The sequence below is a fragment of the Gavialis gangeticus genome, unplaced genomic scaffold, assembly GCF_001723915.1.
Source record: "Gavialis gangeticus isolate Ggan-Ray unplaced genomic scaffold, GavGan_comp1, whole genome shotgun sequence".
Taxonomy (NCBI): Eukaryota; Metazoa; Chordata; order Crocodylia; family Gavialidae; genus Gavialis; species Gavialis gangeticus.
Window position 1 is genome coordinate 186911063 of NW_017729032.1, and position 25926 is coordinate 186936988.

At 43.4% G+C, this 25926-nt stretch overlaps 1 protein-coding gene and 1 long non-coding RNA gene across 2 annotated transcripts in view; both read right to left on the reverse strand.

Moving 5' to 3' along the window:
• APOO (apolipoprotein O) overlaps positions 1–25926 on the reverse strand; it is a 65092-nt gene that overhangs the window by 8234 nt on the left and 30932 nt on the right. Inside the window, exons 7-8 of the mRNA XM_019523928.1 lie at positions 18405–18515; positions 7131–7229 (exon numbers count right to left, since the gene is read on the reverse strand). Coding sequence (XP_019379473.1) covers positions 7161–7229; positions 18405–18515 — 180 coding nt within the window. The 3' untranslated portion in view covers positions 7131–7160. The remainder of the gene's footprint in view (positions 1–7130; positions 7230–18404; positions 18516–25926) is intronic.
• Positions 23052–24131, reverse strand: LOC109302372. Its single transcript, XR_002098730.1, has 2 exons — positions 23795–24131; positions 23052–23259 (listed from the first exon to the last, which is right to left on the reverse strand). It is a non-coding gene; the product is annotated as an uncharacterized LOC109302372 (long non-coding RNA).

The following is a 25926-nucleotide window of genomic DNA, read 5'->3' on the forward strand; positions in this document are numbered from 1 at the left end:
CACTTTTTTATTATTGCTAGGGGCTTTAAAAAAAAGGATTAACTTACTAATAATAATAAAAAAAACCCCAGTGACTTGCTTAAATATGCATGGAGTCCTGTGGTTCAGTGGCAGAATCCATCTGCTAGGGCTGCGCGAAATTTCACTGGCAGTTTTGTTTCAATGCTGGTTCGACTCATTTCAAGCTTGAAACAGCAAAATTGAAACGAAACACAGAGCTTCGAAACAGCCTTCAAACAAAAAAGCAAGGCAAGTCGAAACGTTTTGAGATTTTCAAAACATTTCGAGCTTCGAAGCTCAAGGTGGGCTTGGCCTGCGAGGAAACAGAAACTGAAGTAAGGAGAGGGAGGGGGGACTGCTCTCATTATTGACTGTGTAGCTGGCCAGTGACTGTCATCCTTCCCTGAGGTCCCTTCCAATCCCAGTGCTCTGGGGGAGGGATGATAAAACTGCATAAAAGGCAGCACTGTTCGAACTGCCCTGCTTTCTGCCTTGGTGTCAGTTGGATGAGGGCACACCTTACCCCCTCCCCCCCCACACACACTGTCACCCACATGTGTCATGTGTTTTTCCCCAGAACCCAGACTCCCCCTACACCTATCTCCTTGACAGCTGGCAGGCTTCATGGCCACAGCAGGGCCTACCAGGCCTGCAATTTTCATCCCCCTCTGCCCCAAGACAGACACAGCCCCACAAGCACCCATCACGAGTTTTGCTTGTCCGCAGCTTGAGGTGCAGTGTCCCCCAAACCCCTGCACTTATCTCCTTGAAACTTGGCAGGCTTCGTGACCTCAGCAGGGGGCTAGCATGCCTGCAGTTTTGATCCCGCTGTGGCTTAACGCATACACGATGTGAGTTTTTGTGCTTTCAAGAATTTGAGGTGCAGTTTCCTGGAAATCCCTGCACTTATCTCCTTGAAACTTGGCAGACATCATGCCCTCAGAAGAGGCTACCATTCCTGAAAGTTTCATCCAAAAATCAGGCCAGAAATTACAAAGTTATAGGCTGTTTCAAGTTTCCCCATTATAGCCTATGGGTGAAACGTCAAAACAGCGAAACTTTCGATGAAACAAAATGGAACAGTAGTATCAAATCGAAACTTGAAACAAAACACTGTTTCGTCGAAACGCAAGTCAAAACAGAACAGTGCCATTTCGCACAGCCCTACTGTCTGCCACATAGGAGACTGGGGTTTGATTGCCAGATGCTTATATGACTACAGCCATGAAAGCATTAAATGTCTGGACTTGGTCTGGTCCTTGGATTCTGTCTCAATGGCCTAAAAGAGGGGAAGGAAGGTCTGGGCAGCCTCAACTCCTCCATACTTCTGCATAGGCACATGCATCAAAGGTCTGGGTGACTTCTCACACATATACCATGATCCAGAAGAAATGACAGTTGCCAAAACATGTAAATATGCATTCTACCCAGCAGAAATAAAACGCGTCTTACTAGATAACAACATTACTCACCAACCTTTGGGATTACCAAAATCCAAAACAAACATCTGGACTCAAGTACATTCTATGGGCATTAATCCAAATATAAATCACAAATCACCACCCCCTCAGCACAGATGGCAATCAAAGCAGCTGAAATTAGGTCTGTTTATATAACCAAAAATCTTGAACACTGGAAGGGCAATTCAGTGCCATCTGTTTCCAGGGCCCCTGGCAGGTGCTACGCTTAAGACATTATTAACTAGTTAATTGCGTCTTAAGTCATAGTAACCCGGCCACAAGTCCATGCAACTGATGGCATGATAAAACAGGAAATAAGCCACAAAGTTATTTTACACACAAAATATATAACAACCACATTGTGCCTTCAACTGAATGTGTGGCTAGTGCAGATCAACTGATTGGCCTTACAGGGCTCCTGAGGCTGACGGGAGCTCCCAGACATGGGAGCGCATAGGAGCCGTTCAACACTCCAGTGCACACCTGTGGCTGGGATGCCTTGAGCCGACTCGACATCCTGTGCCACAGGAGCATCAGCAACCAGCTTTCTACTTGCTGATGCAGGGGGAGCCCATAATCCCAGGCTCCCCTGCACCAGCAACAATGCATGTTTGGGTTTTGATCCCACAATCATGCCTCCTTCCATGCACATGGTGACAAGTCAAGAGGTACAACAGTTAGGATCACAGTCAGATCTCATCATGCCTTTAACTGAAAGTGCTCCTCTTGTCAACACACAAGACAATATTTGTGTAGTACTGTGCAGCCTTTCCGATTCACAATGAGCAAAATACTACATTTACTCAAATACAAGGTAAGGTTCCCCCGACTTGCAAAGAAAAAAGCATACTGGCGGTGGAAGCAGGGGGCAGGGACAAAGGAGGAGTACACCTCCCTGACCCAAGCTTGTAGGGATTTGGTGAGGAAGGCTAAAGCAGCACTGAAGCTTAGATTAGCTTCTGGGATTAAGGATATCAAGAAGTCCTTCTTCAAGTATATAGGTAGCAAGAAGTAGTCTCGGGGTAACAGTGGACCCCTACAGGGCAGGGCAGGGCAGTTGGTGATGGATGCACGAAAGAAAGCAGAACTCTTCAAAAAGTTCTTTGCCTCCGTGTTCCTGTCTGCAGACAACGGGGTGCTCTCAGCTGATAGCATAGAGCGGCCCAGGAAGGATGAACATCCCGACTGTTAGTTCAGACCTAGTTAAGGATTACCTGGAGGGCTTAGATGTGTCCAAGTTGGCGGGCCCAGATGACCTTCATCCGCAGGTGCTGAGGGAACTGGCTGGTGTCATTGCGGAGCCATTAGCACGGCTGTTCGAGGACTCCTGGTGCTCGGGCCAAGTCCCTAAGGACTGGAAAAGGGCCAATGTGGTCCCTATTTTCAAGAAGGGGAGGAAGGAAGAGCCTGGCAACTACAGGTCAGTCAGCCTCACTTCTATCCTGGGGAAGGTCTTTGAAAAAATTATCAAGGGCCACATTTGTGAGAGCCCTGCAGGGGAAGTGATGTTGAGGGGTAACCAACATGGGTTCGTGCCAGGCCGATCCTGCCTGACTAACCTGGTCTCTTTCTATGACCAGGTAACAAAGAGCTTAGATGGGAAGGAGGAAGTCGATGTCATCTTCTTGGACTTCCAGAAGGCCTTCGACACAGTGTCCCACCCAATTCTGGTGGGCAAGCTGAGGGACTGCGGCACTGACAAATGCACGGTCACATGGGTGGCAAACTGGCTCCAGGGGTGAACCCAGAGGGTGGTGGTGGACAGGTCGATGTCGACCTGGGAGGGTGTGGGCAGCGGAGTCCCCCAGGGCTCGGTCCTTGGGCCGGTGCTGTTCAACATCTTCATTAGCGACCTGGACGAGGGTGTGGAGAGCACCCTGTTCAAGTTCGCTGATGACACCAAGCTGTGGGGTAAAGTGAATACACTGGCAGGCAGGGACCGCATCCAGGCAGACCTGGATAGGTTAGAGAAGTGGGCGGATCTGAACAGGATGCGGTTCAACAAGGACAAGTGCAGGGTGCTGCACCTGGGGAGAGGGAACCAGCATTATGGTTATAGGTTAGGGGCTGACCCTCTCAGCAGCACAGAGGCAGAGAGGGATCTTGGAGTCAGGATTGACTCCAGGATGAATATGAGTCGCCAATGCGACAAAGCAATAGGCAGAGCCAACCGCACCCTGTCATGCATCAACAGGGGCATCACTAACAGGTCCAGAGAGGTCTTGCTCCCCCTCTATGCGGTGCTGGTCAGGCCGCAGCTGGAGTACTGTGTCCAGTTCTGGGCACCGCACTTCAAGAGGGACGTGGAGAACCTGGAGAGGGTCCAGAGGAGGCCACTCGTATGGTTGGGGGCCTCCGTGGCCAGCCCTATGAGGAGAGGCTGAGGGACCTGAATCTCTTCAGTCTCCACAAGAGGAGACTGAGGGGGGATCTTGTGGCTGCTTACAACCTTATCAGGGGCCACCAGCAGGGACTCGAGGAAAGTCTGTTCACCAGGGCCCCCCTTGGAGTCACTACGAACAATGGCCACAAGCCGAGGGAAGATAGGTTTAGGTTAGATATTAGGAAGAACTACTTCACTGTAAGGGTGGCCAGAGCCTGCAATAGGCTTCCCAGGGAGGTGGTGCTCTCACCTTCCCTGGAAATCTTCTTCAAGAGGAGACTGGATAGGCACCTGGCTGGGGTCTTATGACCCCTCCCACCCCCAGTGCTCATTCCTGCCCATAGCAGGGGGTCGGACTCGATGATCTGTCTAGGTCCCTTCCCACTCATTGATTCTATGATTCTGCCCCCAATCAGCATGGGGGAAGGAGAGGTAGCCCCGTGTCTTACACTGGCATACAAGGAAACCCAATTAAATACACTGTCTATCATTAAACTACTGCCAAAAGCAGCACGTGCTCCGCAACTGAAATCAACTATGAAATGGATTAAATGCAGTCAACACTGAGTATGATTATATGGTCCATACTGGGGAAACATGCTGATTCAAAAAAAAAAATAAAGTTTAGTTTCCAGAGACAAATCAGTTCCAAATTAAGTTCTAAATTCAAGTCTGTGTGGCACTACCACCAGCAAGTATTCTACCTCCCAGACTCATCAACATCTGAGGCTTCAGATACTTCCAAATCCATGGCAGGCATCCTATGTGCAAGCCCCAAGCCCAGAGGCCTTGGAGTTCAGATGCCCCCTAATCTTGCTTGCCCCTTGCCAAAAGGCCAAAGCAACAAGCTAGGGGGAAAGCCAGAAAGCAATCCCCCATTGCCATAAATTGTGTAGCCAAGATCCTCATGTTTGGAGGCATTTGTAGATTCTCACAAGAGTCAGTCTGCCCACAGTGCAAGGAACAGGCACTGTGTCACCCTCTAGCTACACTTGAGTCATTCAAGACAACTGTGGTAGGTTCCCATCATCATGGGGTTTTTTTGGTGGTTTTTTTTTTTTTTTTAAGGGCGGGGGTTGGAAATATTGTGTCTCAGCCCAAATCAATTCCAAATTCTATCAATTCCAAATTCTGCCAAAAGGCCAAAGGAACAAAGTTGGGAAAAAGCTTGAGAGCAATTCTGAATTGCCATAAATTACATAACTAAGATCCTGCATTTGGAGGCACTGTAAACATCCTGCCCACCGTTTTTTGGATTTTTTTTTAAAGAAATGTTTTGCGTTCCAAGCCAAATCAAGTCCAAATCCATGAGTCAGTCCAGAACCAGAAGTGGACCTACAACCAGCAAACATCTTCCACCCCTACCAGGGGCTTCAAATATTTCTGAAGTCTTTTGGCAGGCATCCTGTGTGCAGGCCCAAGACCAGAGGCTTGGGGTTCAGACGCCCCCAAGTTTCACCTGCCCTCAGCCATAGGGCCATAGAAGCAAGCTAGGGAGAAATCTCCCATTTACATAAGCCCCAACACCTTGGCAGGTACTAAAGCACGCCAGAAGAACAATTATCCTGGGAACGCTTAACGAAAACTGCCTTCATGGACCCAGATACAGTGCTTCCCCTGCCCACAGTACAAGAATAGATTAGCAAAGCCCACCTGAATAAGATATATGGCAGTGCACATTGAGTGCAGCCTCTCTCAGCATCAACTCTTTTTGAAGTCATGGTGAGCCACTACACTGCATACATTTTTACTTCCTCTTTACTCCCACAGCTAAGCTGCACTTATTGCCCCCATTTCCAATGATTCCTGTTTCTTCACCAGCCTTAAATGCCTGGCAAACATCACAAAACAGGGCCCCAAACAGTTCACCCAGAATCCCTCCATCAGTTCCTCTTCTCAGCCTGTTGCATATAATTAGTGTGGCTCCACCCTCCATGAGGTGGAACCAGACCAGGTTGCCTTGTGCCTCCATCTGCATATAATTTTTTAGAAGATCCCAGGACTCATGATAAGAACAAGAACAATGGAAGGGGCTACCTGACCTCCAGATTTATTTTCCTTACTGTGGCAATGGGAAAGAGACAAATTCAAGGTAAACCTCCAATAATTAGATTCTGGAAAATTATTTTTTTTTTTTACATTCTAAGTTTTCCATATATAGAATCTAATTTATGGAGGGGTGGTCATCTTATAATCAAGGTTGTATTATATTCAAGTACATGAGGTAATTGCGAATCCTCCCCTTTTTGTTTTTCCTAATGCTTTTGTTCTCCTTTCTCATAATTTATTTCTATTTATGTAGCTATTTTATAAAAGCTAAGTAAGACAATGTTTAATGGATGCCATTAACTTCTATAGCTAAGCAGACAGGCAACATATCTTTAGAATTAAAGTTAACAATAGTAATTAAGTACAAGGATGCACAGTGGTAGATATGGAAGAGTGACTTGGCAAAAAAAGCAGCACATTGTTATTCCAATGGGTGCATTCAATCACATCAGCAAAAACAATCATTTACACATGAAAAGCTCACCCCAAGGTGAGCCTGAGTTGGCAGTTAAGGGAAAAAAGTTGTTTTATTTGTAAAACTAAGCACATCTAATATATAACCACCATAAAAAAAATTAGCATAAATTCCTAGTAATTTTTACAGCATTACTTTTAGTGCAATACAACCACATGTGTGGCAAAGATGAGTCCACTGGAAAATAGATCCAGAATCACCAATCCAAACTGAGAGTTGGATTGCCAACACATCACCAATCCAAACCATCAGCTGTGCTGACAAAACCAAAACGTTTTTGCACAGCAAACTGCATTAACGGTAAAAAAAATAACACTCTTCAGCAGTTATACAACACTTTTTAGCCTCTAATCTTAAAAACTGCTTTTAAAAATGGGTAGGTATTTTCCCCCATTCCTGGAATATGAGAACCAGAAGACTGAATGGCTAAGGTGAGCTAGCAGCAAAGTCAGAAACAGACCTCAAGTCTCAACTTTACATTCCTTGTTCTGTTCACCAGAAAACACTGTCCTTGCTTTGATTCCTTGCACTAAATTGCTGTGCAGAAATATAATTTTAATTTGCTAATCAAACTAGCTTAAGCAAGATAATTATTGGGCATTCTAAATAAACTGTAATATTCACTATGTCCTCACTTATTTTCCCCTGCCTCTTCATTAATTTGAAATGAAATGCATTTGCTAGTTAGACATGTTCAATCTTAAGCAAAAATTACTCAGCTGCAGTTACCACATATTAATATTAATTTTTTTTTGTCCTTTACCTGTTTTGATAGAAAATTATGGAGCATGTTCTACTTCATGGCTCTTTCTGCATCTGAAGGAGCATGTATTTCCACTGGCTTGTCACCATCTGCATCACTCTAAAAGAAAATGGAAATCATTTAAACCAAAACACCCATAGTAACCAGTTCTGTTCTAGCAAACTGCTTCTCAAAAATCTAAAGCAATGAATTCTTGGAAAATAAATCTGACTTGGTAATAGGCACACACACATGAATGATTGTCAAAGAATTTCTAGGTTTTAGTCTTCCTGTTATTAGTTCAACGTTTAGCTTTGAAAGAACAGTAGTTCAAAAAGATTCTTTGATTGACCCCTTTTTGCCTACATTCACAACTGAGCCATAGGATTTCCTACAAATTATAACTGCCATTTTACATTCCCAGACTTGTGTGTTTATGTATACAATAGACCCCTTTTATATGCTACACTTTGAAGAGTTCTCATATCTTCTCTGTAGTAAAAATACAGGAACTGAAAGATAAAATAAAAGTTTATTAGAGTATCTTGTCCCTTCTCCTGTCAAAACAAAAATGTTCCCTGCAGCATACATGAATGTAGTTTCAAATAAGTTTTGACACAAGTACTTCCATTAAAATAAAACCAGTCAAGCACTTGCTACTCCAAGTTTCCAAGTGTTAAGCTTTTCATTTATTTTTATTAAAATATTCCTACTTAAATCTATCTGAACGTCTTTCCCACATGATGCATTGCTACATTTGCTTGGAAGTGCATTTAAGCTGCTTACATTCCCTATAATGTATTCTTTCTGCAGTTGCAAAATTCTCTGGAATGTCTACTATTTAACAAGGGACTGCAATTGTCACAAAAGATTACTTCATTAACATACCCCAAATAAATGCAGCAGCCCAAAACACTCCCTGGGAATCCCCCTGCAGGAGGATTCCTGGGACACACAGGATTGGGACCCTGAAGCACCAACCAGTGGGATGTCCCTCTGCAAGCAGACTTCTGTAAGTGGGAGAAATCAAAAAGGCACTTTGGGGATTTAAGGAACCCAATCCTGCATACCCTGGAGAGTCCAAGGTTGCATAGGACTGGGCCCCTGAAGCCCCAAGAGCACCTGCTCAGGGATGCTAAAGAGTGGGCAGCTCTGGGTTGCCCAAGCTCTCTGGCAATAAAGCAAACAGGCTGCAAAGAAAGCAGCACAAATATATACTGCCCATTGTCATGGCTACAATTTAGGGACATTTCTAGCTTGACAACAGGCTTGGATGTCTGTTTGCCCAGCCTTTGTACCACCATAACAATTGTTATGGTGGCACAAAGGCAATGTCTGTTTTCAGCAACAGAGATCATGCAGAAATTAATTACCACAACAGATGTGAAATGGATTTCAGCAGAAATAAATTTCAGTACTGAAGCAGTGTGCATTTTAGCATCTTTTAGACTTAGTTTGAAAAGTACTGCCTCCCTCCGATCAAAATGGATGGCTTTCTGTATTGCTGTTATAGGTGCAATTTTATTTAAATATGTAAAATAAGATCCACCAATCCAGAACACTACTACATATTGTTTTTGGAATTTGGAAATTATCAGATTCCTCAGTGTACAATACACTTCAAAATTTGTCAATGGAGAGCTTCAGTTTTTCATATGATTTCTATGAGGCTATTTTCAACCACTGCTCAGCCCTGAATAAATTAACTAAAGTGTTGTTCACATAATGTCTTGACATAGTTTGGCCTCCTTTACTTTTTTACTTTTGAAAAGCAAAATGTGCGGATAATCTGAATGAAATTATTGGAACCAATATTGGGAATAAGAATAGATATGCTAACCAACAGGACTCAAGGCACTTTTGTATGAAATGCCCTGGCATGAGTGCCAAGCGTGGCACACAAAGCCATTTTGCTTGGCACGCTGTGGCCAACCCCGTCTCTGGGTAGTTGCTACCAGCAACGGAGCCTGAGCTGGTCCCAGAAGGGCTTGTAGCATCCCAGCTGCCTGCTGGAAGCAGCCCGGGATCCCAGCTGGCTGCAGCCAGGAGGCTCCAAACAGCTGTGCCGGGCTCCAGCATCAGCTCTGCACTGGTGTGTGCACGCATGCGTCACAGTGGGCGGGGCCTGAGGCAGCGCAGCCCTGGTCTCTCCCCTGCCCCCAGCACAGAGGTGATGTGCAAACAGCTGTTCCAGGCTCTCTGCCCGCTGCTTGCTGCAGCTGCCCAGAGCCCAGGCTGGCTACAAAGCTCTGCCCAGCTGCTGGCTCTGGGGAGCTGCTGCCAGCCGGGATCCCGGGCTGCTCCCAGCAGGCAGGTGGGATACTTCAAGCCCTGCTGGGAGAAGCCCAGGCTCCAGCAGCTACCCAGAACCCAGGCTGTGGGGTAGGGGCACAACCAGGGCATCCTGCCATGTACCCCTTGCCCTCATTTTGTTTTTTTCTCCCATGCTGGCACTCCAGCACCTTCCGAGGTAGGCACTGCGGTGTTTTTCGGCACTCCAGCCAAAAAATGTTGCCCACCCCTACTCTACACAATGAGCTGGGGCACTGATTCAAGGCAGAGTTCCTCTTGCCAAATCAAGCCTACCACACGATGAAGTATTTGAATGGTTGTAGGTGGTTTCATCCAAATACTATGGCTAGTAACATACTGTACCCTTAAATATCAACCACAGTTCATGAGTGACAAATCTTACAGACTCTAAAACATATATATCTATAAAAACAATAAAGTGCTTTTGAATCCTTTAGGATGAAGAAGCACCATTTCACTTCAAGGTAATATTGAACCAAAACTGAGTTCACAGACCACACTTGCTTAAAACCTTCAATATATGAGTAGACAGTTAAAAATAAGTCTCAAGCCAGTTTATGCACCAGATGCCAAGGTCAAGAGAAGGGAAACTTTAAATCATTATTTAAAAAAATAAATAAATAAAAATAAAAATAAAAATCACAGTTTAAAAAGCAAAACACTTGATACTGGAATGGTTCTATACAGAAAGAAGCAGCAGCAATATAGCCAACTGTCAGGATTACACAAAGTTTCCAAAAGTGGGCTTTTTCCAAATGTTTACCTCAGTTTGCTGACTTTGTTTGAACCAAAGTCACAAAACCTACGACTTCTTTTTTCTTTTCTAAAATGGTCTCACAAATGGCCAACCCTTTTTCCACTCCAGCATCTCTGTTGAGAAAACCTAATCAGAGCATGGAAATATTCTGATCTTTTGTTTTAGTGGAAAATTCTGAGGCACAGATTCTGTGTCAGTTCTGGTCATCAGACCCGACATCTTTCAGAAGAAAAAGAATTAAAATTGGAAAAACAGGAAAAGTATTAAAGATTAATAATTTACTTTGTTTTGCTTTTTGCTGTTTACAGTATCTCCTGCTGAAGTAAGAAAACAAGATGATGTTACCTAACTTGCCCTTTTCCATTTGATCAACACCAAAAGTGCTGCCCATGTTGGAGGTATTTTTATTAGAGTTTGAAAATGACATAGAAATTGGAGGAGAAAGACAGAGAGAATTGGAAAGAGATTACACAATTTCATCATTTCTGAAACAGCATTATCACAACTTTTCTGAACAAGAGCAAAACAAGCAGTTTTCAGGAGTGCCAAAGTCCCATTCAAAAGTGACGCAGACATTTAAGAACTTAAGCCCCAATGAATTTCAAGACGACCTGTATTCCTCAGTGCTTACATCACTTCAGAAATATTAGACTTGTGTAGTTTTGAAAATGTTACCCTATACTTTATGCTGTATATAAAAAACTATCCATTTTGTTATGGATTTTTTTCTTCCTCACCCCTCCAAGGTACATACAAACTTTGCCTGAGGATCATGTACAAAAGCCACAGTGAGTTTTGCAGGTTAACCCCTTCCTGCATTGCCTTACCTGACTAATATTAGGAGGGTAGCTAGGTAGTAAGTCAACATTTGTGACAACATTTCTATCAGTTACCCCTTAATCACTCGTACTAGATGTCCAGATTTTGTTAGTCTCTTAAAAGTGGCTGTTCAAGACAAGTTTCACAAGCACTTAAAAATATAGAAAATAGTTTTAATACATTGTAAACTGATTAAAAAAAGATGAAATGCTCAACACCTAAAGTTTACTTTGATAGTGTACAAAATGTGTTGTTGACTATAAAGACCTAACCAGTAGAGAGGATAACAACATCTCCATATCCACCAGCCTTAGGAGTGCCAGTCATTAATTTGTTTTTGATGGCATTCCCAATGAGCCTGGCTCTGGAAACTGTTTGAGCATAAGGAACAGACACTTGCAACAAATCAAACTGATTTTTCAACTTGAAAACATTCTGTTGCTGGCAAATGCTTGCTGGAGTATCCAAACACTCAAATATTTAAAATAAAATACCGTTCATATACAGTATCAGTAAATACAGATGGTTTCTATCAAAGCTCAGATTGAAACCAGAAATGAATAAATTACATGGATCTGTCTTTTATTTATTTGCTTAAACAACTGGAAGGATGACAGCCACAAAGATAAGTGCACAGCAAATCTGTAGTGCTAACTGGCATAGAATGGGAAACAGTACAAATACAAGAAAAACAACAGGGTCTGAAAAGATGAATCCCTTTAAGGAGATTGTGAAATAGTATGTTAAGGTGCTTTTAGTACTGACCTATAACTTTTTGTGTTTATTTTAACTGATTCAAAAAGAGTGACAGACTGTCTGACTCAGTGTCTGGTGGAAACTGAGGTGTGGCTGAGAGCACAATAAGTCCACATATAACCAAAGGGAAACTGGTTGGGTAGGAAGACAAGACTGAGATTATACTAGAGTTTTTAATTGAAGGAATACATTTGCCATGTTATGCAAGTTTTTAACTGTCTGGCTGAACCAACAGCTGGGTACAAGAATGAGTGGGTACAAGAATCCATGCTTTTGTCACTTCAGAATGAAACTCTGGAATAAAAAGAACATGGCATCTACATTACAACTTCTCAGTAGCAATGTTAAAGTGAATGGAACAATTGTGCAGCAAATGAACTATTGTTACCTAGGAATCAGCACAGAAGATTGGATAATGAAATCCAATAATAAAGAACAAATGCATCTGGGGAAAAAGCAATCACCAGAACGGGACTCCACTCTTAAAAACTTACAACTGGCTTGTGTTCATGATGCCTGTGAGAAATGAACACATATGAAGAAGTTACAACCCTTCTGTAGTTGGTGCTATAGTGCCATCCAGGAATCTTAAAACTGACAGATGGGGCATGTGACCAATGGAAAAAGCATTAGAGATTATGGAATTCAGCTAGTAGCAGATAATTCATCATTTTCATGTAGCAGGTTAGACACATTGAGAGGTTCAGCTGACGATGTACACTTGTAGGCAGTGTAAGGTAAACTGGTGGCAAAAAAGTAGAAAACAACCGTAGATGGACAATGTGATACATGCAGAACAAAATGACCATCATCTGCAAGACGCTAGCCAAGGACTCTACAAGGTGGGCATCTATGGCTGCAAACCTCTAAATGGAGGTACACATAAGAGGAACCCTAAAAGGCTCCCCAAAAAAGAACCAGCAGTGCTAGGGAGCCTTATAAAAACATAAGATGACACTCTTCTATCCCAAAGGCATTGCAATCTAATTTAAGACATAACCAGCATGACTAACCAATCCTTTGATTTCCCCCTGCACCTTTATTACCTGACCTTGAAGCATTTATTCAGTAATCTGATTCATCAGTCAACAGACTACACATTAATAAAGGAAAAACTGCATACCTGGATCATTAAATCATGCTTGATCTCTAAATAATATTATGGCTTTAAAAGGGAGACCATTCCACTTCCATGTACTTATTTCTCCAATTCTTTGCTGAGGGAGGAAGGAGGGATGGAAATGAAGAGCAGGCAAAAGAAAATGCGGATGCCCTTGGAGCAGAATGAGAGGGAGCGCAGTAGTGTGGTGACACCCCCATTTGGCTGTGCACCACACATGCAGCAAGCTCTCAGAGCTCAGCAGCCCGAGGTCTGCCCAGAATCCCTGCTTTCAGTCTGCTATTATTTGCTCTTCCCCTCCCCTTCTTGAATTTAGCAGAAAGGGAAAGGAGTGCATGAGCAATAACAGCGGCAGCACTACCACCACCACTCAGCCCCTGCTTTCAATCTCAGGGAGTGCATGATGCCATTGATTTTCCCTCCTCCCTGCCATCCCTTACTCCTGCTGCTGAATTCAGGGAGGATGAAGGGGAAGAGCAATAGACTCTAGAGCTACTTGAAAGCAGAGACTCTAGGCAGATCTATGCCTGCCAGTGAGCCCATAAGGCACACAGCACAGGAAGAAATCTGGCAGGGGCTACACTGGCATGCCAGTGCGCTGAGAGAGTTCACCAGCACAACTGCATTTAAACTATGGGCTTTGCTGGCACAGCTAATCAGAGCTTAAAGATATTCACAACCCTGAGCGACATAGCTGTGCCAGAAAATGCCTAGTATTGACTTGCCCTAACATGAACCCACCACCATGGCACAGTCATTGGTTCTTGCATATCCCTTGATCTGAAAGAGCTATCTGGCTTACTGCTCATCTTAAAGCAGAGACTCCAGCATGGGAAACTGGGAAGTTCACAAGTGACTTGAATCATCCTAAAGAGGGAAAGAGGCCAGATTCTGGTTCTTCTACAGACAAACTAGTTTGCAGAAGGGAACTGCAAAACAAAGGGAAGGGCTGTTTTATTGTTTGGTTTTTATTTTGCATAACACAGGACAAAACAGCAGTGAAAATCAATTACATCCATTTTACCATCAGGAAGTATTGCAGCATTAGTACCTTGTTAGGAATATCCTGGAATCCCTACCCTTCCTGAGCAAGTTAAAAAAATATATCAAATTAACACAAGTCAAGAATATCTACCAAATCATTTCCACACCAAGATAATATTAGTAAGCTTCTAACTCAGTTCATGTAAATAGTGACAAGGAAACGCTTATAGCAAATGCATGAAAAGCAATGCATGGCAACATTTGGTCATACACGCAACCTATTTGTAACTATTGTGCATTATAATTATATGCATCATACTACAAAATTTCCACTATCATAGATTGCATCATGGCTAGGTACAAAATCAAAAAGCCCAAGGCGGAATCGATTGAAGTTATGCGGTTGTGTGTGAGCTGTGTAGTTTTAGATCAGTAGCAAACCAAATGCACATTTCTACTCTCCCCCTCCCCCAAAGGTAAATCTCACACTGGGTTCTGCCATTTTTAAACCAGTCTATGTGAGCCCAACTTCTGTGCAGTCACTTATACAGTTAAAAGTGTAATGTCTCTACCTGGCCTATAAGCTAGAGTTTAGAATTTCACAGAGAAAAATCCTTGCTATCATTAGTCAAATAACTGAAACAGACAAATGATTTAGTAACAGGTTTTGAACACAGGTATACCATGGTTCTTCTAGTACACTTTTAAGTAAAGGTTTAGCTCAGGTCACCACCCAAGTCTTTTTCCAGTTGGAGTGCTTTGTTGATTATGGGCATGCTTTTTGCAATATGCCTAGAAGTAGGCACAAACAAACAAGTTAGCACAAGATAACCAAGGGCAGGGATTTACAGTGCATCAACAACTCTCATACAACTACCAATATGCATGCTATCACTCTGCAGTAAATGAAAGTTAACCCATGGTAGCTTGTCTCAATAAAAGAGGGACAAGCTACCATGCGTTATTCTTCATTTCGTGTAGAATAGAAGTATGCACACTGCAAAGTGGCTAATGCACTGTGCGTTTTCTCCCTCATTTGCGCTGGAGCCACACCAGCAAACCTTTTCTAGGATACACCTGCCCCAAGACAGCGTATTCAAAAAAAAAAAAAGTCCAGCCTACAATGCATGAGCCTATGCTGTCTCTGAGGAACCAATTTATGGAACTCTTGAAGACAACTAGATCCATCTATAGCATACTACATTCTAAATCACAATAGTTTAGTTCTGATGGACTGCCTTGCTTATAACTTAGTTTTATAATGCTGACCAGACATTACCATAGGCTCTCTTTTTAAGAGCTGGCTAATATGGTAAGTCATTCAATGACTAAATCCATCTTCCAACTTAAAAAAATGATTGTGGATGGATTGACTAAATCCATCTTCCAACTTAAAAAATATGATTGTTTCACAATGGAACAATGCTACATAGAATGTCTTTTTCATGGGGGAAGCATGGCAGAGTGGAAATGGCTTTTCTCTCATTTTCTTAGTATTAGTGTTTTTTTCAATTTGGGCTGTGTACAGATGTTCATTTCTACTGAAAAATTTCTTCTGGTAGAAAAATTGGCTGGGAGCTGAACTACAGTCATTCCTCCAGCCCCATAGCTGAAGGGCTTCACAGGGAAGCTCTCTAGCTAGGCAGTACAAGAGGGCTCCTCTCCTGGGCCACTGCCACCCTTAAACAGACCCTCCATTGACAGCCTGTCCTTTCCCCTGCCTGTCTGTGAAGGGGACAGGCCATTAAGTAGCAGATGGCAGCTGCTGAAAAGCAGCAGCTGCCACAGACCCAGGAGGGTTGTAGGCCTGGGAGAAAGCCCCCCAGCCTCCTCCTGACTATCAGTTGTCCCCCGCAGCAGAATAGCCGCACTCCTTGCACTCCTCTGAGCTGACTCAGAAAAGGGCAGTCTCAGGAAGGCACGGGACTCTTCCAAGAGAAACACCATAAGGCAATTTAACCCTGGTTGTTCCCAGGTTATTTTTCTTCCAGAGTGGCCATTTTGCTCTGAAAAAAACCAACATGAATAGCTGCACTTTTGCTTTCTACCAGGAGAGTGGTGATTCTCTCAGCAGAAACTGAACATCTGTATGTGGCTTTAGTCATCTGTGCTAAAACAGACATTTCAGTTTTTGCAGTCTATCCCTCAAATTTACTTTGAAGCTTTATCTCCCCCCCACCCACACACACACTTCCACACCTTTGGATGCACATTCTGATGACTGGAAAAACCTGGTGGCTTTTTATTCATATTGTTTTTGCCTTGTTTTCTCCACGAGTTGAAAGTGCAATGAAATGTTTAAGGACAACAGCAACAACAACAGCACACGCTCCCACATGTTAAAGGACTTTAGATGTCCAAAACACAGGACAGTGTTGCCCCAGATGTGTTGTAGCTTCTGATCATCTTGTGCTGTGCCTTCTGCATTCCATTGTATCCTGCTTAAGCCACCTGCCTGGCTAGCAATAATTTCTAACATCAGGGTTAGGGAGAGACACTACACATAGACCGATTTAAGTGATCAGCAACCGGTTAAACCTGTAACAGAACAGACGTTAAGTGCACATAAATCGGTTTGAAAATGGCTCAAACCAGTGTGAGAGAAACCTGGTTGAATGCAGTATCACACTTAACTGATTTGGCTCATTATGCAATGTGTGTCCTGGACCCATTCCTGGTTTAATTTAAACTAGAGTCCCAGAGCATCCCAGATGCTTTGCAGCCCTGAGCAGGGCTCTCTGCTCCAGTGTAGGGCTGGTCCCGCCCTTCTGCCTGACTTCCCCCTGCTCCCCACCCCACACCACCCCCTGCTCAAGCAGGGATTCCCCCTTCCCCTTCCCCACAGCACAAACTGTAGCCTGCATCTGATATGCCATCTAATGCTAAGAGGTGTCTGTGTAAGGCAGACCGGCAAGTATCCGCTTAGAGATTTTTTGGAGCTAATCAACAGGTCAGCTGGTACTGTCCCTCCCTTCCTTCCTTGGAAAAAGCTGTTTAAGAAGAGCTTGAACTAATGAGAGAGGTTTTTATTTTCTTGATGGGATGCTAAATGCTGTTATTAACACCCTGCTGGCTCCCTGGTCAGGGGGGGACCCTTCCCTGATCAGAGCGTCCTGTGGGGCCTGGCCATGCCCCACCTCAGCTCAGCACTGGAAGTGAAGTAAGGGCTGCTCTAGCACCCCTCAGCTTTTAGCCTGAGCTGCTGCAGGCGTGTGCCAGCATTTTCTCAGTCCAGAGAGAATGACCGGTTCAGCCTAGCCAGGTTAGACTACCCTGCAAAGATTGAATCAATTCAGACTTGGGCTTTTTGAATGCCTGTCCCTAGCCCAGGAGTTGAAGAGCCAATTAGAAAGGTTTTCTTCTAATGTTTTAAGACTTCACTTTCTCAAGCAAAATAAATTTATGTTGTGGTAACTCACAAGTACAATTTAAAGATTCAGCAAGGAGCAAGAAAAAGAAGAAAATTAGTTTAGTGGTCTCTGGGATTTTTTTGTATGATTTGCTTTTCACTGAGATGGCAAGTGCCTAAATAAACTAGATCATAACATGAAAGCTTCAGGATTATTACATTCCAGCAACAGACACAAATTTCCTTTTGAAACTTTGGAACACAAAATAAAAAGCTAAGTTAATTACTGCTTGATGTTACCACTGCACGTTTCTAAAACCTAATGGCATCTATATTTTTTCAGAAGCCTTTGGCACTGTGAGTTTAAATTTTAAGTTAGTTACAGGATCAGTAAAACATTTAAAAAGTGGAACAGATACCACATATACAGTAGAGGTCTCTCGATTATAAAGCTTTAACCCCGACATGGATCAAGCCTGCCATAGCAACAGAGAACATCATTTTTCATAACCATTCAATTCATGGGCACTGTGAAGAGAGGCTATAACCCAACTATTTTCCTGTTGTGTGTCAACAAGAGAAGAGCAGCTCAGGAACTAGGAAAGTGGGCTTGATACAAAAGTAGCTTTAATTTAAGCATCAAAACTTGTGCATCTTTAAATGGCAAGTATGAAAACCACTCATCACATACAATTAGATTTCTGGGTAATGTTTCCCTCTGGAAATAACTGTCTGGACTTTTTCAGGCAACGTCCCTCATTAAGGAGTCTGCATTTATGTATGAGAAGTTACAACTTCCTTCATCTGCTTTGAATACTTTCCACAAGAAATATGAAGCCATCTCCTGCTTGTAGGAAGGGTAATAAAAATTTCTGTTCAGCACAAAAAAAAGAGATCTCAAAAATGTGGATCAGTATCATTCAGTCACTATACATCCCACTTCTTTATACATCCTTAAGCTGACTAAGGCTTAAAAAAATTAAAAACCCACACAATTTTGAATCCTAGCATTTTGAGCTACTTAACATTTTCTCAGAATTTAGAGAGACTATTACATTGTCTGCCTTCAAAAAATGGTACAAATTAAAAAGAGTTCTGCTGTACTGATTTAAAAAACAAACAAATGAAAGTTGATCATCCCAAATATAAGCTTTGTGACTTTGAAGTGTCAGATATTTTGGAAATTAATTTCCTTACCTTTTCACTTCCTTTTTTTCCAGATTTCTTCTTTTTAGGACTGTCTTTCCAGAGAGATTCTATGGCTATGTATCCTTGCAGACTCCAATCATACAGCCTTGAACCTGTGACCTTTAAAACAAACAAAAACAAAAAAACCAACATATGGGACGGGCTTTTTCTTCTTGTTTCCCTTGAAATACCAGCAGGGTTTGAATTACACTCTGACTCCTGGGGGCGGTCTGCGGCGATGGCAGCTGGAAGGAGCAGCCACCGCCGCCTGAGCTGCTTAGAAAGGTGCGGGGCACGCCAGGGGCATTAATCTCTTATGGAGGGGGCACTCAGCCCTCCCCTGCCCCAAACTCTTCCCATAATTTGAATCCTGAATACCAGTAGTTACAAAAAAGAAAAATCACAAAAGGAGTTGAGTGATGATGTTTTAAACACAAATACACATGCTTCATGCATATTACAGAAGTATGATATGCACAGTTTAATAAAAAGTGGCAGCAAAAAAACCCCTCATCTAAGAGGGGAAAAGTAGTTTTTAAAAATGTGTTAAAAATCCTATCAAAGCAAATTAAACAGAGAAGTGGATTTAGAAAAAACAGGCAATGCTATTAAGCACCACTCATATGGTTAAGGAGGACAACATTCGTACTTTGTATTTTCTCTTTCAGATTTTACCATTTTGTTTTAGTTCTGACTTTAACATATCTTAAAAATCTTATTTTACCATCATTTTTCAGTTCTTTTGTTTCCTTTGGCCAGACATCATCACAAGCAAAACTGCACAGAGCTTTCCAAACAACACCTGTTAGCAAAATTGTAACTGTACTTATTGTATTTTGCTTCAGAAATTCACTATGTAACACCAAGGAGAAGCTTCTCTCTGGTATCAGAATCTGAAAGACTTTGACCAAGACAAGAAAACCATCACCTAACAACCCAAGAAACATAAAACAGTTACCCTTAAAAAAAAAATGCAGAGACAGGTTGCTGGATTTTAGCCTCCACAGCTGGACTGGATTTGTGAGGGCACGGGGCTACAGCCTGGCCAGACCAACATGGAAATGAACTGCCTCCATGGCCCAGCAGGTGGGTCCCAGAGCAGGAGGGCAGAGCAAGGCAAGAAGACTAGTTGCTGGCCATCAGGTCATGGTAGTGGGTAGAGCCATGCCCCAGTGCACAAGTAGCCAGTGGTGGGAGGAGGCAAGGGCAGCATCGTGTGTCCCCCCCAATCCTTTACTCTTTGTGCTGCTGGTGCTGCAGCTAGCGCCAGATTGATGGCAGCAGCAGTAATTAGTCTCACTGCCCTAATCCACCCCACTCCGCTGGGACCCACCTGCTGGGCCATGGAGGCATCTCCTTCCCGTGCTGGTTTGGCCAGGCTGCAGCCACATGCAGCACAAATCTGGGGAGGCACATGCCTCCCCATAACCCACTCCTCCCCCTACCCCACATACTCAGCCCCACACACCAGCGAGCTGGGGCCTAGGGGGAGAAGGATGGGAGTGAGGAGCACCAGCAGGGCTGTGGAGATGGAGGGCTGTGGGTCAGGAGTAAGAGGCACCAGCAGGGCCAGGGAGCTGTGTCTTGGCACTAGCCATCAATGTTTACAAATGGGTCCTGGTACAAAAAAGGTTGAGAACCACTGCTCTAATCCAACCTCCTGCTTAAAGCAGAATCATCCCCAACTAGATCATCCCAGCCAAAGCTTTGTCTAGCCAGGTCTTAAAAACCTCCAAGGATGGAGCTTCTACCACCTCTCTAGATAACTTGTTCCAGTGCTTCACCACCCTCCTAGCGAGAAAGGTTTTCCTGAAAGCCAACCTAAATTTCCCTTGCTGCAACTTGAGATCATTGTTCCTTGTTGTCATCTGTCACCACTGAGAACAGTTTAGAAGTGGCCAGTGGTGTCCCTCAGGGGTCCGTGCTTGGACTGGTGCTTTTCAACATCTTTATGAATGATTTGAATGTAGGGGTGAAAAGCTCATTGGCTAAGTTTGCGGACAACACCAAGTTATGGCTGGGCATAGTCATGCCAGAAGATAGGTTGCAGATATAGGCAGACCTGGACAGGCTGGAGAGTTGGGTGGACTGGAACCAGATGAAGTCCAACACTCAGAAGTGTAAGGTGCTCCATCTAGGCACAAACACTCCCCCCAACATACTTACAGGCTGTGATGACAATTTCACTTGCACCACAGCCAAAAGGGACCCGGGGTAGTGATCAACCACTGCATGAACAGGAGCTGGCAGCGTGATGCCGTGGCCAGCAGGGCAAACCACATGCTGGCATGCATTAACTGTTGCATCTCATGCAAAACTAAGGAAGTGATACTCCCACTGTATTCCGCACTGGTGAGATAGCAGTTGGAGTACTGCATCCAGTTCTGGAAGCCGAACTTCAATAAGGATGTGGAAAAACTTGAGGGCGTCCAGAGAAGAGCCACCCGTATGATCAGGGACTTGCAAGACAAGCCATATGAGCAGAGGCTGAGGGACTTGGGCCTCTTCAGCCTACAGAAAAGAAGGCTGAGAAAGGACTTGATAGTGGCTTACCACTACATCAGAGGAGTACATCAAGAACTTGGTGAACAGCTGTTCACGAGGGCACCCCCGAGGAAGACCAGGAGCAATGGATACAAACTTTTGGAAGGTTGCTTCAGGCTCAATTCCAGGAAAAACTTCACAGTCAGCATGCCCAGACTGTGGAATAAACTCCCTCCAGTGGTGGTGCAGTCACCTACCCTGGAAATCTTCAAAAGGAGACTGGACAGTCACCTCGCTGGGGTCACTTGACCCCAGTAGTCTCTTCCTGCCTAGTGCAGGGGGACTGGACCCGATGATCTAGACGGTCCCTTCCAGCACCTAACAATCTATCAATCTAGCTCCATCCTCTTTGGAACCACCCTTCTGGGAGTTGAAGGCTGCTATCAAATCCCCAAATAGTAGAAGCATTGCCAGCAGATCAAGGGAAGTGATTTTTTCCCACTATTTGGCATTGGTGAAGCCACATCTCGAGTCCTGTGTCCAGTTTCAGGCCCCCCACTACAGAAACAATGTGGACAAATTGGAAAGAGTCCAGCAGAGGGGGGCCAGAGCAGAAGTCCATTTTCTCTCACCCTTCCCCACTGTTGCTGACAGGCAGGAGACTGATGAGGGAGAGGGGCTGGGGGAAGTTTTCCCTCTTGCCCACCCTCATACTGCCGCTGCTGCTGGCAGGGCTGACAAGGCTACCTTAGCTCCATGACAGCTGGGGGCAGGGCTGCCCAGCTTAGCTGGGGCAGATAAACTGGGGCAGAGGCTAGCCCACCTGAACTGTAAGGGGGTGGAGGGGTGTCAGCAGGGGGTTGCAGTGCATCCTGGAATGCAGGGGAACCAAAACTTAACTTGCATCTTGCGGGGGGGATCTGGGACAGAAGCTCAATGAACTAACTGGTTTAAACCTAAATCTGTTAAGTCTGATACTACATCCATCCAGGTCTATCTTAAACCAGGTTCAGCCATTGCCTTCACTTATACTGGCTTGTGTGTAATGTCTATCCCTAGCCTTAACGTGCTTCTACTGCATCTAGCATGATAGCATCCTGAACCCTACAAAGGCCTTTAAGATCCACTATGAATTTTATGTACAAACACATGCACCATAAGAGCCCTGGTGAAAAAGTTGTGGGCATGTTCCACCCAAGCTGCAACTAGGAACAATTTTGTCTCTTTGAAGCATACCAGGACAAAACTTTTCAAACTGAGCACAGACCAACCATTCAAATAAATACAATTAGGATATTTAAATGCATGACAAATCAACATCTTGTCTGACAATCCGCAACTGTCTAACAAACCCATTACTCATGCTCTGAAGAGAAGGGAAAAATGCATCACACTGGAACTTTTCTCCTCACTTTGTTAAACTTAAGTTTATATACAATGAGAAGCCACTATAGCACACCACTCACTCAACATTAGCATGAATTCTGTCCTTCAGTTCAGTATGGATTCTGGTCTTAAGACACAAAACGCCCTACATCAGCATCTTACAGACACCCCTCCTCCCCCACATTTATTTCAATGTTACCGTGAAGCACTGAAAATGGTCTAGATTAATAAATAATCTCAAGAACAAGTCGTAGATCCTGACAGACAGAAAATCATATATTGAAAATTAGTTCATGGTGAATACAAATAGATTTGATTACTACATTTTTCTAGTTAGATAACCAAATGAGACCTCTCTTTGGACAAGCTGGTTTCAAAAACTCATATCTTGCCTACTTATCACGTAAAACAAGTATACATTTTAAATATAAAAATAACTTTGTTGACAGCTGGCATAAGGAAGTGAGCAAACAATAATTGTATCTATGTCTGAAAGTAATAAAAGCAAAGATGAAGGGTGGTGGAGTGGGAGCAAGGGAAGGAAGCAAGTTAATCCTCAGAGACCTGGCAATAAAAGGGAAATACATCTCCAAAATTTTCACAGTTGCTGCAAGCATAAACTGCCCACATTCTTGTTTAGTTTTTCAAGAACTCACTCAAAATATATTCAAACCAATAATCTGTGCTAGAAGAAATTACATTTTACACTAATGAAAGATTCTGCTTCATCTGAATATACTGTATGATGGCAAAAACTACAAGAAATATAAACGTGCCTAGGTAAACAAAATCAACAGAAACAATCCTTTTACTGATTATGCCAATATTAACAGCAAACAGAACAAGAAGAAAGAAAGACAATAGTCTGTAGGTCACAGCTGCTGCTTCTTGCTTAACCAGACTCCTTCAGCATACACTTTTTAATCTACACAAAGTGCAGGTCAAATCGGTGCAAAAAAAAGTATCAACTGTGATGGACTCCTTGGTCACTGCACTGTTAAAGGCACAAGCAAGTTATGGAAATACTTTAACAAAATACTCAATTACCAAAACTTTTCCAGCTCATGTTATACCTGACTCTTATACTGTGTTTGCTTGCAGGGTCAGATTAACCCTTTAGTGGGCCCTAGGCAAACAAACTTGTGGGCTCCGGGCCTGCTGAGATCCCCTTCCCCACCCCGGTGCCACTGCCTAGGGGGAGCAGGGTTTGGAGCTGCTGCTAGGAAGCAGCCACTGCCACGGTGAGACCAGCACAGGGGAGGCGAAGAGAAGGTAAAAGAAGGGAGACGGACAGGGCCATTTGCATCACCGCCACAGAGAGAAGGATCAAGCCGCCTCTGCAGCTCAAGGCCCTAGGCATATGCCTAGTTTGCCTATACATTAATCCAGCACTGTTTGCTTGATGTACTTAGAAGGTAAGGTCTTTGAAACAGGGACCACTCAATCTGTGTTTGTACAGTACCTTGCACAAGGAGCCCCCTGGGTTGGCCCTTAGGAGATATCAAAATAAAAATGGACTTAATAATCACCACGTACAGAGTGCAGTCTTGCATACCATGAAACACCCAAGAAATCCAGAGTTAATGAAATTCAAATTTTGGGTGTGTAATGAATGCAGAACTGGGCCTTGTATTTTCACAGCTAAATTTTTCTTTAAGTGAGACAGCTGTCAGAACTAACAGAGAGAAGTAACCACAACCTAAACAAAACTGGAAAGAAGGTTAAATAGTTCATGTAGACAGAAAAACCAAGAAGTTTCCAAATCAAAGGCTGTCCAGTTAAATTATGACATCGACATTCCCACCCCCACAACACCTCCACTGCATGTAATCCTAAAAGATCAGGTTTTATTAAGTTTTACCACATTCTGGTTTTCTGTTCCTGAAGTGGTCACTGCAAATTTAAAAAACAAAACAAAACACACTAATAAACTGTTCCAGATTTTTCAGAACTATTGCTTTCTCCAGACTGTAGAGAAGCATCAACTACAGACTGAATTTAAATATATGACCAAGAATTCCTTATTCATTAGTGTTATATTCCAGAACATCAGACAACTTTCTAAGCTCTCCTAGATTCACTGCAACACAGCAAATATATTTAACTCAGTAATTACTCTTTACTTAAATTAAAAAGCAAGACTGGAAAGTTCTCAGAAGATTCTGGAAGACCTTGAAGTGGCCTCACATTCTTGATTCTTTAGCTTGCCAATACCTGTGGTAAGCATGGTAACCTCTAAACGTCATGACAAGTGTTTCCTTCAACCTTACCTGTATATAAAAAACTTTCCCTGTCTCCTAACTGTGTATAAATCTTACACTTATAACATGCATTATGCTTAGGTTTTTGCCATGAACCCCCATGCTGATCTGGAGGATTGCGGGGTGTCTTGCATGACCTATTTTACTGACATGGCAAGTGTAGCTTCTAGATAGGCAACATCAAGCTGCAGCTAGTCTTACTGTCCTTATGTTACAAATTTTTTATATCAAAATACCAAAACACATTTCTTATATGTTATAATAGGGCAGGATTGCATAATACGATCTACAAATGATAAACAATGAGTTTCTTTGGCATCTAAGGAACGGCTGTAAAGCTGTAATCAGCATCTGACATGGGTGTTTACTCATGGAAAGACCCTCCCGCACAATGATTAATTTACATTTTAAAAGGAAAAACCTTAGCGTGAGTAAAGCCTAGAAAGAGGCAGAACAATTCCCACTGAGCAAAAATTGAGGGAGACAATACATTGGATTAACAAATCTATGTCTGAAAGGATACATATATTCTCCAGGTCCTAATTAGAGCAGAAGAGATTTCTGTTCTGGTAAACACAAACCGTTTTGGAGGGGAGGGCAAGAAGCCATATGCATAGTGTGGCCCCCAAAAATCCAATAGGTGACTTATGTGAATACCCAGATAAGAAATTGTTCTTAAGCCTGCTTTAAGAGCAGGGTACTACTGTCTTCATAAATGAAGCAGGCTGGGTAAAGAAGCTAACAGGAGAACTTGCAGAAGTCGCTGGTAGGAGATTCAGAAACAAAAGCTGTTTCTGTTAACCTATTGAAGGCACCTGGGGACTGCATTCTTGGATTTAAGGTGTAGGGAAAGAACAGCTTACTGTTCTGATACTTTTTGGTTTGTGTATTCTTATATCTTCATCTGTACTTCAGCATATGGTGGTTACTGATTTCTTATGCTGTTTTTTTCCCCCCAATTAAATTAGGGAAAGAGGGAAAAATCCATCTTTTCTGAGTACATGACAAGATAAGTGTGTGATCCTTCTAGCTGGCAAAATCCTTTCTGCTAAGGGCTGGCAAGCCCTGGGTGAAACAGGCAAGGCTGAGATGCCAAAGTCCAAGGAGTTGACCCCTGGCACATCTCTGCTCACCAAGCAGCAGACAGCAGGGAGGGGTTTGGGGCAGAAGAGCACCCCAGGCACACGTTTCAAAAGTTACATCCATGCCACATCTGGGATGGTGGCATGTCCCAGTTAATGGTTAATATCTCTGTAATATCACTCCTAGTGCACAGGTGGCTAACCTGAGGCAAGAGTGCCACAAGAGGCACTAGCAGCCTTCATGTGCAGTGCACAGCTGACTGGGGAGGAGGTAGGCAGCACAGTGGCAGCTAAGGCAGGAAGCAGAAACAAGAGCAG